General features: G+C 40.8%; 1 protein-coding gene across 3 annotated transcripts in view; it reads right to left on the bottom strand.

The window, feature by feature from the left end:
- asic2 (acid-sensing (proton-gated) ion channel 2) overlaps positions 1 to 15,862 on the bottom strand; it is a 1,153,097-nt gene that overhangs the window by 121,192 nt on the left and 1,016,043 nt on the right. For all 3 annotated transcript variants that reach the window (XR_004565497.1, XM_034189651.1, XM_034189650.1), the window contains one exon: positions 11,864 to 12,014. Coding sequence is in view for 2 of the 3 variants with exons in the window: in XM_034189651.1 (XP_034045542.1) it covers positions 11,864 to 12,014 (151 nt within the window). In the remaining variant the exon portion in view is untranslated. The remainder of the gene's footprint in view (positions 1 to 11,863; positions 12,015 to 15,862) is intronic.

The following is a 15,862-nucleotide window of genomic DNA, read 5'->3' as shown; positions in this document are numbered from 1 at the left end:
TCTCACAGTATTACTAGAGATCAGGGAAATGCCATCCAGAGTAACGATCTGGTTAGACACCATGCTTCTAAGATTTGTGGGGCCAAGTACAATAACTTCAGTTTTATCTGAGTTTAAAAGCAGGAAATTAGAGGTCATCCATGTCTTTATGTCTGTAAGACAATCCTGCAGTTTAGCTAATTGGTGCGTATCCTCTGGCTTCATGGATAGATAAAGCTGGGTATCATCTGCGTAACAATGAAAATTTAAGCAATACCGTCTAATAATACTGCCCAAGGGAAGCATGTATAAAGTGAATAAAATTGGTCCTAGCACAGAACCTTGTGGAACTCCATAATTAACTTTAGTCTGTGAAGAAGATTCCCCATTTACATGAACAAACTGTAATCTATTAGACAAATATGATTCAAACCACCGCAGCGCAATGCCTTTAATACCTATGACATGCTCTAATCTCTGTAATAAAATTTTATGGTCAACAGTATCAAAAGCAGCACTGAGGTCCAACAGAACAAGCACAGAGATAAGTCCACTGTCCGAAGCCATAAGAAGATCATTTGTAACCTTCACTAATGCTGTTTCTGTACTATGATGAATTCTATTCTATTCTATGATGTCATAGTTTCTTTTGGCTTCACCCATTTTCTTCAGAGTCACCACAGTAGATCTGTTTTTGATCTGCGTGTTGATTTGAAGTTTTTCCATCAGATGTTTTTCCCAACTCCAGATCTACACAGACAGTGAGGCTGGTAGCCTTGAACCAGTGACGACCTGTTTGAGAAGCCAGTGCTCTGTAGGCACTGCCACGCCCATTATGTGAGCATTCCTAACAAGAGCAATCGGAGATTTCTGACGTCCACCAATCCAGATCACCTCCAAAATTTAATGACGTTTTCCATGCTCCAGTGTCTGTGGTGCAAATTTGGTGAGAATCTGTGAAGTAGTTTTGAAGAAATCCTACAAAGCCTATATAAAGTGAAATCTTCATCCAGAGTCCAAATCCGGAGCCAGATAACCTCAAAAATTAAATGGCGTCTTCCATGCCCTAATGCCTATGTGTGGTGCAAATTTGGTGAGAATCCGTGAAGTAGTTTTGACGGAATCCTTAAAAGCATACATAGTGAAATCTTGATCAAGAATCCAGATTACCTCCAAAATTTAATGGAGTCTTCCATGGCCTAATATGTGTCCATGGTGAAAATGTGGTGAGAATCCATGAAGTAGATTTGACGTAATCCTTCAAAGCCTATATAATGTAAATCTTGATCCAGAATCCAGATATGGATCTGGATCATGTCCAAAATTCAGTGGAGTCTTCCATGCCCTAATATCTATCTGTGTTGAAATCTGGTGAGAATCCATGAAGTTGATGTAAATCTTTAAAGCGTATACAAAGTGAAACTTGATCCAGAATCCAGATATGGATCCAGATCACCTCCAAAATTTAATGGCCTAATATATATCAGTGGTGAAAATTTGGTGAGAATCCATGAAGTAGTTTTGACATAATCCTTCAAAGCCTACATAAAGTGAATCTTGATCCAGAATCCAGATCACCTCCAAAATTTAATGGCATCTTCCATGGCCTAACATGTATCTGTGTTGAAAATTTCATCAAAATCCGTGTAGTCGTTTTGACGTAATCTTGCTAACGCTAAACCTATATGAAGTTACACTTGATCCAGATTAACGTCAAAATTTAATGGGTTCTTCCAAGGCCTAATATCTATTAGCATTATTATAAGTGGCACAGGTTATGTCGGCAGGCTTTGCCGTGCCAGATCTATCTCGAGGTTCTTTTGAATGTGCTCAAATAATTTTGGATCCCGTTTTTCCGCCATCGGAATATGTAAATTGCAGTCAGATGGTCCTCAGATAACACATGGACCGGTGTCCCATCTTGATGGTGCCCGGAGAGTTCTGAACATGTGCATCACACTCGGGGCCGCTTTTGACCAACTGTGTGGACTTCTGCAAATGGCTGTCAGAATGTTTTGGAACTGAAATCGGACACTTTTCGGATGTGCATTCTGGCATTTCATTTGATTTAAAAGTTAATGGGAGTTTCTGGGTGTGAAGCAGCTCCCAAAGGTGACTTGATCTGGAGGACAGTGAATCTTTGCTGCGTTAATTACAGCTAAAATAAATAATGTAAATGAAAAACACCCTCAAAGGCTCAGTGGATGATTAGGAGACGTAAAGTTTTACATACTGGGAATAATAAATGTTTGATAAAAAACAGATGGTGATTAGAATAAGTTACAAAATGTGGAGAGTTTTGGGTTATTTTCAGTTACTATCACCACACAATTCTTTTGATTTTTCATTTAGTTAGCATATATTGTATTTTGTTCTATGCAAAATACACTGAAGAAAGAAAAGAAGAGTTAAAGAAAACAAACGGGTCGTGTTGTTTCTGGTAAAAGCGTGAAATAAATAACACTGAGGAAAGCAGAGTTTGAATCTAACATTCGACAGCATTTTTTTTTTTAAACGGGAATTATAGTACTAGAACAGAACACTGATAGCCTGGAGGTACGATGTGATGTGGGTGTACACAAAAGGAAATAATGACCTATTCATGCGGAACTCAAGAATCAACTGTCCCGAATGGGCCCATTCAAAATACGAGCGGCAATCAAGCGGAAATAACAAGTGTAAGTGTAAAAGTCACTTTACGGAACAACACATTTTAGGAATTTGTGGAGTAATCATAAAGCTTAGTGAAGAAATAAAATAAATCAGAGCACAGACGGAGGAGAGAATTAAAGTGAACCTTCATTTAAACAGAAGTGTGCAGGCGGAAGAAGGTGGTGCCATTCATTTAAACGTATTCTCACAATCCTTTTCAAGTGGAATACGAAAAGGAAAGCATGACATTTCAATCATGTTCTTAGAATTTTATCATGCATCCAAAATGCGCCCACAGTCAAAAACTTGCAGTGTTGGGTTTATAATAACAAAAAATAATTTGTATATAAAGAAATGTACCATTTGTCTGGGGAGGGACCACCATCTTGTTTTTGGTGACCTCATCATTGCCTGTCGACTTTTGTATGAAAAGTAAACCACAATTTTTCTTGTACATTTCAGTGAATTTTCCCATGTATGCCCAAAGCATATTTATTATTATTATTATCCGAGGTAAAACTTTGCCCATCGGTATTGCAAAGACTTAACCCCTCACACCAAGAGTTCAAATTGCTTCTGTCTGGCTGTAGATTTATGTCCAATAGATACAAGAACTCTTTCATACCCACTGCCAGTAGTTTTTTTTAAACACTCACGTGTTTTTTTTTTTAACTAGTTCTATATATTGTTCATGTTTTTATTGGGGTTTTTCTGCCAGCTTGAACCCCACGTAGTAGTTTTATGTGGTGAATGAACTCAATAGCTGACAGGAGTTGGACTTCAAAAAACACAGATGTTGTATTGAGAGATGCCTACACTGAGAACAGAGTCAATTAAGGCAGCACATGTAACATGCACTGTTGCAACAGAAGAGACTATCTTAGGGATGAGCTGTTCTTATTCCTGAAATCGACCACCCCCAGGTGTGTGGTCTTGCCTGCCTTTGTGTATAAGTGGGACTGTGTGATTGGCTGCAAACTGGGGCATCAGCTTGGTTAACGGGTGATCACATTGTTTCTTCAAGCAGCATGTCTCATATCAAAACTTTGTGATGAACTTGTTTGTGTCAGCGTGATAAGCAATAATGTAACCTTCCAACAGTTGCCCCCCTGTTTGTCCCAGATAGATATGAAGCACTTGTTTTTATCAGTTAGACTGCATGCAAAGCAGCTAGGTTAAATCCAGTTTGTAACATTAAGTGATCTGAGGACATTTGGTTGTGCGTCATGGAACATTCCGACAATGTTTATGTTGTATTATGTCCACTGTCTGGTGTGTTTTCATGTCATATTTAAGTCCATGTATGTATGACTATGTTCTCTCTGCTTGGCTCCACAACAAATTGCCCCATTGGGGATATTAAAGACACCTTGAAAGACTTTGCATCTGTCCATCCATCTGGCTGTGCTCAGCATAAGTCCAGCCCAGTCTCACACTTGTTTTTGTGCTTCCATCACAAAATGAGTCACATTTTCATGATGCAGTTTTTGTTATATTCACATTTCTAACCCTACCCCTTCCCCTAACCTAACTCTCTCCCTTCCCCTTGCGCTAACCATAACCTCCAGAGCCCACCCCCACCTGTCACATGTCGTGATACCATCACAAAATGAATTTGTGCTCCCGTCACAAAAATGTGGCGCTTTTTGTGATGATATCACAAAAAGAGAAATATAAAAACTCTCCGCTGGCTGCTGTTCGCACTTCCCTCAAAAACGCTCCATTTGATCTGTGTATAATAAAACGCAGCATTACAAACAGAGGAGAAGAACATTTTTTGATGACGTTTTGTGTGTGTGTCGGTCTCAGAAAGTCAAATTCTGCGCAAATTTTGTCCAAATTTGATAGATTTCTGTGCAGTTATGAAATAAAAAAGGTGGATTCCAGGCCCCCAAAGTAGGGTGCCACGGGTTCCTGGGTAACCGCTAAAATCAAACCCTGGTTGTGAGTAGCATTTTGAGGGAGAAAATGAGTGTACTCCATTTTGGAATAAGGCTCTAACAACAAAATGTGAAAAATAGTGGAGCACTGTGCACAATACTTTCTAACTCTCTCCCTTCCCCTTGCGCTAACCATAACCTCCAGAGCCCACCCCCACGTGTCACATGTCGTGATACCATCACAAAATGAATTTGTGCTCCCGTCACAAAAATGTGGTGCTTTTTGTGATGATATCACGAAACAGATTCATTTACTTGTCGTGATGGCATCATGACATGGCGTGAGATTGGGTTGCATAAGTTCAGTCCTGTTACTGCCAGGATCTTCAAATTCACAGGGAACATTCTTGAGACAGAGACCTTCGACAGGTTCCAAGATGGCTAATGTTGATCTATTCTATTCTATTCTACTCAAAAGGTCACATTCTTTCTACACACATTGATTACATGCTCATATGGCTGAGGGTATTTTAGCCTTGCATTATATTTATTATTATTAGTATTTTATTGTTATATGAGCTTCACTTGTTACCACGTTAATTCATCACACCCTGGTCATAACCTATTTGAACCTCTGCGCCAAACTTGTGCCATTATATTCAAGAAGACTTGAGACTGTAATTGCTGCCAAAGGTGCATCAATAAAGTATTGAGCAAAGGGTGTGAAAACTTCTGCACGCTATTTTGCTGTTTTGTATTTTTAATAAATTTGCAAAAAAAAAAAAAAAGATGCTTTCTCGTTTTGTCATTAAAAGGTGTTGTGAGCAGGGTTTGCCTTTTAGAATAAATAGTTGTGTGCCTTAAGGGCACCAAAATCTGAAAAGTTTGGTGCCCCTCAGAAAAGTTCTGTACCAAACCTACCGTTACACAGCATAGCGGCAAAGCAACTAGGGGGGTCTGGGGGCATGCCCCCCCCCCCCCACAAACGTTTGATGTAAAAGGATGCAAATTGTGCATTCTGGTGATATATGGGGCGAAATTATGGAAGAACAAAAAACGAAAGAGATCCGCACAGCCAGTTAGCTCCCAAACAAGCCTTTAATAACACACCAAAGGTGACGTTTCGGGCCTCGCCCTTCAGACAGGATGAAATTATGTTAGGGAATTTGTGTTTTTGGAGTAATATTTTCTGAAATTTCGAAATTTTCTAACCTTGTCAGAAGCTGAGATGACCCCATGCCAATATGCACAGGCAGATCGGCATGGGGTCATCTCAGCTGCCGATGTTTTATTAAACATCCAGCCCATTAACAATCATGGCTGCCATGAGTGTTGATTACAGTTGTGTTTACAGAAAATCTATTAGCAGTCATCATGGTCATCTGCCATTCTCTGCAGCACTTCAAGGTGTTCTTCCTCAGAATCTAAGGCAGCTCTTCCCTCAAAAACTCTGTCATAATTGTGTTTATAAACCAGTCACCATTTGCTTTTATTATACATCTGTGTAGTTAATAAAAAAAATCATCACGGATGATTTGCTCGCGCGCGCACGTAGAGAAATATAAAAACTCTGCTGGCTGCTGTTCGCACTTCCCTCAAAAACGCTCCATTTGATCTGTGTATAATAAAACGCAGCATTACAAACAGAGGAGAAGAACATTTTTTGATGACGTTTTGTGTGTGTGTCGGTCTCAGAAAGTCAAATTCTGCGCAAATTTTGTCCAAATTTGATAGATTTCTGTACAGTTATGAAATAAAAAAGGTGGATTCCAGGCGGACACACAACTCCTTAGAGCCCCCAAAGTAGGGTGCCACGGGTTCCCGGGTAACCGCTAAAATCAAACCCTGGTTGTGAGTAGCATTTTGAGGGAGAAAATGAGTGTACTCCATTTTGGAATAAGGCTCTAACAACAAAATGTGAAAAATAGTGGAGCACTGTGCACAATATTTTCTGGATGCACCGTAAGAATGGATAGATAAAAAGTCACATATGAATTCAGCAGTGATAAATTATTTTGCAACAGAAAAACTTCAGATGAAGGCCACTTGTCCTTACCACATTAACATGTCTGCAAAACAAATCACCACCCACATTAGACCCATTACTGGTCTCTTAAAATGGACGGACTGTGTGGACAAATGGCCACAATTTCTAAATGGTAAATGCAATAGTTTTGTAAACACCCTGAATTAAAGCTGAGAGTCTACACGACAGTCACATCTCGACTGTTTCATTTCAGCTCCATCGTGGGGGTACACAGAGGCAAAAATTACAAAAAAAAAGCTGCATCACTGTCCAAATACTTACAGAGCTGATTTATTCTCACAGTTTTTAATCAACCAGTATGACAAATGGGGCAATTTGATTTTCTGCAGTCACTGATGTAGAGTCAATGTAAGAAGACAAGCACTCAGTCAAATCGCTGCATAATTGTCAGCATCACGACATCTTCTGCATCGACTCCTCCGGGGAGAGGAACAGGTGAACAAAAAAGTTATGAACAAAGGAGCCCTGAAGGAGTTCCATAACAGAGGATAAATACCAGGCGCTTGTCTCAAAGAAAGAATTGAAAACAGGCTGACAAGTCGCCTGCTCGGGCGCCAACGTGACCTTCCGAAGATAAAGCGAGATAAACCCGACAGCTAAACTGTGTCCTGCAGCTGTTTATGGAAAGAGATGCAAAGTCTGTGATTGAGAGATTGTAAAGAACCATGAGCAGAGTATGACAAAAGGAACAGATTGTAAGAAAAACCACAGGTCCTTCCTTCAGGCAGGAACTGCAAATAAGAGGCAAAGCGTAAATAAGCCAGAAATGCAACAAATGGAGAGTAAAATGGCCAAACACCTGTACAGAGTCAATTATGCAGAGTGTGTGTGTGTGTGGGGGGGGGGGGGGGCACTGGATCTAAGATCGTGCTCCAAACTATAGCATTCAATCAACTCTATCAGTGTTAAATCAACTCTATCAGAGTATAAATGACCTCTGAAACATCTTCACATCTGTTCATCAACTCATATTTGTCCAAAATATGCAAAAAGTATAAAACATTATTTTAAAACAATTTATTTTAATTTTCCTTATTGAATATACAACCCCTGGCAATAATTATGGAATCACCGGCCTTGGAGGATGTTCAGTCAGTTTTTTGTAGAAAAAAAGCAGATCACAGACATGACACAAAACTAAAGTCATTTCAAATGGCAACTTTCTGGCTGTAAGAAACACTATAAGAAATCAAGAAAAAAAAATTGTGGCAGTCAGTAACGGTTACTTTTTTAGACCAAGCAGAGGGGAAAAAAAAATATGGAATCACTCAATTCTGAGGAATAAATTATGGAATCACCCTGTAAATTTTCATCCCCAAAACTAACACCTGCATCAAATCAGATCTGCTCGTTAGTCTGCATCTAAAAAGGAGTGATCACACCTTGGAGAGCTGTTGCACCAAGTGGACTGACATAAATCATGGCTCCAACACGAGAGATGTCAATTGAAACAAAGGAGAGGATTATCAAACTCTTAAGAGGGTAAATCATCACGCAATGTTGCAAAAGATGTTGGTTGTTCACAGTCAGCTGTGTCTAAACTCTGGACCAAATACAAACATGGCAAGGTTGTTAAAGGCAAACATACTGGTAGACCAAGGAAGACATCAAAGCGTCAAGTGATTTGGCGCTATATAAAAAAATTGATTGATTGATTGATTGAAGACCGAAAACTTAAACCAATGTCTCAAAAATTGAAAATGCACAACAAAACAAATGAGGAATGAATGGGAGGAAACTGGAGTCAACGTTTGTGACCGAACTGTAAGAAACCGCCTAAAGGAAATGGGATTTACATACAGAAAAGCTAAACGAAAGCCATCATTAACACCTAAACAGAAAAAAAACAAGGTTACAATGGGCTAAGGAAAAGCAATCGTGGACTGTGGATGAAAGTCATATTCAGTGATGAATCTCGAATCTGCATTGGGCAAGGTGATGATGCTGGAACTTTTGTTTGGTGCCGTTCCAATGAAATTTATAAAGATGACTGCCTGAAGAGAACATGTAAATTTCCACATTCATTGATGATATGGGGCTGCATGTCAGGTAAAGGCACTGGGGAGATGGCTGTCATTACATCATCAATAAATGCACAAGTTTACATTGATATTTTGGACACTTTTCTTATCCCATCAATTGAAAGGATGTTTGGGGATGATGAAATCATTTTTCAAGATGATAATGCATCTTGCCATAGAGCAAAAACTGTGAAAACATTCCTTGCAAAAAGACACATAGGGTCAATGTCATGGCCTGCAAATAGTCTGGATCTTAATCCAATTGAAAATCTTTGGTGGAAGTTGAAGAAAATGGTCCATGACAAGTCTCCAACCTGCAATGCTGATCTGGCAACAGCAATCAGAGAAAGTTGGAGCCAGATTGATGAAGAGTACTGTTTGTCACTCATTATGTCCATGCCTCAGAGACTGCAAGCTGTTAGACTGCAAGTTGCCATTTGAAATGACTTTAGTTTTGTGTCATGTCTGATCTGCTTTTTTTTTCTACAAAATTAAACACTGACATTGACAAAATTGATTCCATAATTTTTGCCAGGGGTTGTAGGAAAAATTGACCCAGAATGTATTATATCGTCAAAATCCATTTTTTTCTCTTTTTTGAGCTGATGAATGCACTTTGATCAGCATTAAGGGCTCCTTCACACATAGTACGAATAAGTACAAATCAGGGCAAATCACGGCGGAACAGCTCACGTGACAGAATCACGAAAATGTTGAGCTGACGGGCAGGTGTGAACGAACGCGCTGTCGCAGTGGGAACACAGTACGAGGGATTGGTAAGGTTAGACCTTACTTGTGTGAAACACCTTGAGCATGTGTAAACACATCGCGCAGCTGCTGTAGAAAAAAAAAAAATACATGCCACCCACAAGATTCGAACCTGCACTTTATAAAAGCTCTGCTTGCCCATCAGAAACTTTACCACTGCGCTGCCATCGCTATCCTGTAAAAGCTGCGTAAAAATGCTTGAAATCAACAAGGGCATAAATGTATTTTTTATAAAAGAAAAAAATGCAGTGATAACTGACCAAACGTTATTTGTTCCGGCGTATTTCTGCTTACCTGCTTGTTGAATGTGGACAGACAAATGAAAAAAAATGAAGCAACACAAACATGACAACACCTAAGGGCCCCTTCACATAGTGCAAAGTTTGGACGAAGTGCACACAAGGTGCGCATGACGCAAGAATTGTGTACAAACCGTGTACTGTTGTCCCTGATGCCAATGCCTCATACACCTGTTGCTACAACTATTTGCACACACAAGCACCTGAAAGACAGAGTGTGCGCTGTGCAAACCCATTGCACCCTCTCACGGCAGGTATCGGTCAAATTCCAGGTTACACGCACAAACACCTAACACTGCATGCATGGCACTTGTGTGGCCAGTCGCACTCTGGGCACGACAACAGACTGCAGACAACCACTGTTGTACTGCTGTGAAAATTGTCTAAGTTCCGTATGAGTGTGACTTTGCAAACACATACTGACACGTGGATGTGTGCACTGCACTCACGGGAGGCATGGCTTCTGACAGAAGCAACTGTGGTGATCTGTCATTCTGGACATTCCAGCTGTAGAACACCTGTGTTTGGACAGTCATGGACTAACAACTGTCCACTGTGAGGTGTGTGTGTCTGATTTCTGTATTTACATGGATATAAATAAAAACATATTGCCATGGTGGCGACAAGCTGCAGCAAGCGAGTGTGTGCACGGAGTGGACACTCGCAGCCCCTAAGGTTGAAACGGCCCGTCGGATCATAACACGCAGCGAGCGATGTGATTGTCACGTCATCCACGTGAGCTCCGTTCCACATGATGCGGTGTCTGTGCTGCGGCGCTTCGTCCACAAGACATGTGTTGTGCAGAACTCATGCATGGCTGACTGGACACACCTGACCAGTTTTCATTTCTTCCACATAAGCGGCACCATGTGGTGCACCTGGCACTGTTCCCGCTCGACGGACACCGGCGCATGCATGAAAAAAAGCTTTTTAACATACCATCCCTGGTTCTCCAGACCAGGCACCTAAGTGGCTCTGCTCTACTCTTTTCTACTCTCCTATTTTACTCTTCCTTTTTAGATATACCTTTGTATACTAGCATAGTTCCACCTTAGAATTGGAATATAATATATACCTTACTGAATTTTCATCAACTCTTGCACGCCTGCCCGTCGCCGCAATGTTTCGTGCACTAATTTCAAACTGTTTGGCCATTTTCATCCAAACTTCGCACTATGTGTGAAGGTGCCATAACGGATGCTTACTGACCATCATGAGAAATTCATTTGACGTATCAAAGGCGATAACGTCTTTGTTTACATGTGAAACCAGAGCAGTGCCAGACAAAACGATATTCTACATGGCTGCTGAGTGCAAAGTTGTGTTTCAGGGTATGTATTTATTCCTACTTTATTTGTTGTTATTCAATCTTATATAGACATATTTGATGACTTTGTTTTTATCTTGAAGATATATTAGTGCTAGCTTTCTGAGTACACCTTGGCTTACAAAGAAATTGGAGCCGGAAATACACTGGTCGGCCAACTTTGTAAAATTCAGGGGAAAAAAAAAAAAAATTGTCTGCCCATTGTGCACCCCCTATGGTGGTATGCAAGTACCTAGTATATGCAGTAGGGATAATTCATTTTTTAAAATCAAAATATGGACTACACATCTTTAAAAAATGAACAAAAATGCATTTTGACACTTGTTTACACCAGACTATATTTGTATATAATTTATCTGCATTATATTAATCATTCAAAAACTATGCTTTTACTTTAAAGTCAAGCTGAAGCATTTGTCATTACTAGTACCTCTTGCTATTTGGCATTAACTTCCTGTATTATGGAGCTAACACTCCCCTATGCAATGTTACATTCATTATATGATGTGATTTGAGTTGTACGCATCCACAGCAGGGTGTTAGCACCGACGGACTTTCACAGAAGCAAAAACTACTTTAGATTGTCTTCATACCTGCATTCATCCTCTGGTTTTTGTTTGTTTGTTTTTATCATGGCTACCAAATTATAAATGACACTTCTGCCTCCCCAAGATCAATATGGGTATCAAAATGAATGTGTGTTGGATTGGGTGCCAAGACCTTCAATAGCCCTGAAAGACAACATTCAAACAATCAAAAAACATAAGCCATGTTATTATAAGATTTAGGGTTTTTCTGGGAATTGTCTAAGTCCTATTGACAATCCTTTCAAATCCTTCAAAAATGGAACACACCTTAGATCATATCTGTGATGACACCTCAAGGCTTACCTGTGTCACCCCACACCGGCAGATACTCGTCCTGCTGAATGTCCAGCATGATCTCTAGGCCGTTTCCCGCCCCTCCCTTCATGGTGGTGCGGAGCGTCTTCCCCTCCTCTGCAGCGTTAAACATGTAGCACTTCCCATACCTGGTGAAAACCTGAGGGCAGACAGAAAGAACGGTAAGTGATGACTAACTAAACTTGATGCACACAGCACCAATCACATTAGAGATAATTATTCCAACTATGCATTGACGGGGTGAACTGACAGACCAGGGTTCGTATTTAGAAATCATGCCATTACAGAGAATCATCACTATAATAGGAATCAAGTCAAGCCTAGGAGCATGAGCTGGTGCTGCATCCACCACACTGTGGAACTACCTTGGGTCCTGAATGGCAACCACTTAGGCGGGCAACTGATCCATCGCCACCTCTACTAAACAATTATTTGCCACATTCAGGTGAACTGTGGGCATCTCCTTTGACTTTCTTAACACTGATGTGCCCACGTGCCAGATCACGCACAGACAAACGTTTCAAAATTTCATAGCTGATGCTTGATCACAATGCAAATGATACTCCTCATCTGAGTGGGTGTTGAATCCAACCCCTCGTCTGCTTTGTGACACCAGGGTAATGGATCAAATAGGGGATTACCTATATAGGTGAAAAATGGTGGGTACCTTGTGTCCCCCATGGCCGTTACTGTAATGCCTAACAGGAACACCAAATGCAAGACATCTAACAAGAACTCAACGGTGGATCAGGTGAAGATGGTCCTATCTGTCAAGGACTGTGTGCAATCACATTCCTACGTTAAACAAACCCACATACAGGCATCTCTAGAACGACCCTGGATGCAGAATTCCACAATCCCATCCAGGAATTGATTGAAGAGACAATCCTACTTGCCATGAGGGATTGCCAAAATTACCCCTCACACAGTCTTGATGCCTACAAGTCTTATCCTGAAGGGTGTTTCTGGTCTGACATTAAGTGGGCACTTGCCTTCACTCTCACATTCTCTTCCTCTCTTTCTACAGGGACTTTCAGCTGTTGAATAGCACATCACTTTTATTAGGTTAAAGCCAAGCAAGCAGAGAGCTCAGAGAATTAAGGGAAAAGCTTAAAAAAAACCCACACCAAAGGTAATTACCCATGTAATCACCGAAAAGCAGTGGGTAACCCCACTATTAGTCACCCAGAGTTCAGCAACACTTCAGCAGCTATTACAAAGTCTCAATAGTCCTTAAATATTGTGTGTGTAACACCGCACTGAGGAATTCCTTTTAGAAGAGATCCAGGGCTAGATTGGAAAGAGTAAACAAAATTAAGGGTCTGCATTTTTTGAGATGAGAGTTGAAAGATTGGACTTATGTAAAAAAAAGTTATATTTCACAAGAGATATTGATTATAATTGGTACATAAAAACACACAATTATATATTAATAAAAATCTACCCTGGTTGTAGGTTTATCATAAGAGAAGGCATTTGGAAAATTATACATGTCAAAATATTGAGTTCAATTCCACTTTTTCCCCTATTAAAATTATTCCTACATTTTTAATATAATTTTTTCAGCTGCCCCTTTTTGGCTTGGGGTCAACACAGCAATGGTCTGTGGTGAACCCAAGCCAAAAGGGGCATCTGGTGTGAGTATTTCAGAAACTGCTGATCCACTGGGATTTTCATGCACAACCATCTCAAGGGTTTACAGAGAATGAACCAAAAAATGGGCGATATCCTGTGAGCCGCAGTTGTGTGAATGAAAAAATCTTAATATCACAGGTCAGAGGAGAATGGACAGACTAGTTGAATGGGTGACGGAGTGATGCTATCATGTCAATATGGACCAACATCTGAGGAATACTTCCAAAACTTTGTCAAATCTATGCCACAACGAATTAAGGCAGTTCTGAAAGCAAAAGGGGGTCCAACCTGGTACTAGCAAGGTGTACCTAAACGCTAGTGTCCACATGTTCCTCTTATTTTCCAGATATACATTGGGAAACAAATGACATACAAGTCACTAAAAGGGGCGGAGCTGAAGCTGGCAGTGACCTTGCCACTGGTGAAACCTATTTGCGGGATGGAAATTTTCACTACCTGCTTGCCGCACTGTGGTGGTGAGTGGTTAGATAACAGATTGCATCAGTGTTTGGTACAAGTCTAATGCTGTCAGCTTGCAGCAGGGTTCCTGGGACATTGCAAATGGCATGGTTAAGTTGCTGTGAGCTTGCCAATGACCCGGTTGGGTTTCTGATGACGTCTATTGGCATCAAAATTTTGATCAGTCGAAAATTTTGTTCCCAATTGTCCCGGTAATTCCAATAGTTCAGATCGTGTCCAGCACACTCCAGTATGACTATGTATGCTTGCACATGGGTTGCAGCAGGGTTCGCGATTATCCCATGAGTTTGCCGTTTTTCTATTGGGCACCCAACTGAACCAGATGCATGTGGGCAAGAGGTTTAATAAAGTGGCCGCTGAGTGTATGATGAAGAAACTCAAGGTGTATCTGAGTGCCACACTCTTCACTATTACAAATTTGCTGCGTTAGATTTGAGATGTGCTTTCTTATGACTGGTGATGGGAAAACCCCACCTTCTGCATTTGATCGCACCTCATTTTTAAATGAGGTGTGCCCGCCTTGCAAACATAATTACATTTGGTATCAAAAGAAGAAATGTACCAGGTGTGAAAATAACCATTGCAATGGGAAAAATCTATGACATTTGCGTTGCATCGTGCACAGCGTCACTGGAAGATCAGGCCCTAAACGTGGATGCTCCAATAAAAAAAAAAAAGAAAAAAAAAAGACATGAAATCAGTAATTTCACCACAGCTGTTGATGTCATATTGGTGCTTTGTCTGCAATTAAATTGAAGCGACAGTCGCTCATGTCTTGCGTTTAGGAAATATCAAATGTGGGGATGAGACATCACACAACCTCAATAATGTTTTGCTGGGGAATTTGATCCAATCGCATTTGTCATATTTCAAAGTGATTGCCTCTCTTTGGCATATGTACATCAATCAGGTGGAAAATCTACAAAAAACAGCCCAACGACAAATGGTTTGACATGCTGAATATAAGGGACGATTGCTTCTTCCATCATTTTCCCCCTCCACACTAACATCAAATCACCAAGAGCCACCGACTGGGTTTAAGGAGTTTCTGAATATTGCATTAACTGTCACTCACAAAGTGCATCTCATGTGTGTGTGCACAATGTAAACAAACGTGTACGAGGTCTATTAGAAAAGTATCCGACATTTTTTTCAAAAACCATATGGATTTGAATCATGTGTGATTACGTCAGACATGTTTGAACCCTCGTGGGCATGCGAGAGTTTTTTCACGCCTGTCGGTTACGTCAGCTGGTTTTCGGTAAAAATTTTAACGGCTGATGAGAGATTTTGGTCTGGTAGTGTTGCCGTAAGGACGGCCCACGGCGCCTGGCGGCGATCTGCGCTTTGAGGCGGCAGCGTCTCGCCGTTTCAAGTTGAAAACTTCCACATTTCAGGCTCTGTTGACCCAGTAAGTCGTCAGAGAACTTTCAGAAGAAGTCGGCATGAGGAGTTTATTCGGACATTCCATTGTTAACAGACATTTTGTAATGAAAGAACGTGCGGGCAGAGTCGCACGTCGGGCCGGATCTGACCGCGGGGGGTCGTGACAGGAAAAACACCTCCGTTGGAAACCTTAACGGGCAAGTTGGAACATGCCCAAGCTGTTAAACAATTTCTCAGTTACTCACTTGTTGAAAGCCATCAAAAGCCGCCTGAATTTTACAAATGGTTTTCAACACGGAGGTGTTTTTCCTGTCGCGGCACACAGAGATTTGCGCGCACGTCTTTCATTAAACAATGTCCTTAAACAGTGGAATGTCTGCATAAAGTCCTCATGCCGGCCTCTTCTGAATCTTCTGTTCTCTCATGACGTCCTGGGTGAATTAAGCCTTAAATTAGGATGTTTTCAGGTCGAAACAGGGTGACGAT

This window comes from Thalassophryne amazonica, chromosome 16, assembly GCF_902500255.1.
Source record: "Thalassophryne amazonica chromosome 16, fThaAma1.1, whole genome shotgun sequence".
Taxonomy (NCBI): domain Eukaryota; kingdom Metazoa; phylum Chordata; class Actinopteri; order Batrachoidiformes; family Batrachoididae; genus Thalassophryne; species Thalassophryne amazonica.
The sequence above is the reverse complement of the archived record's forward strand: the minus strand, read 5'-3'. Positions and strand labels throughout refer to the sequence as shown.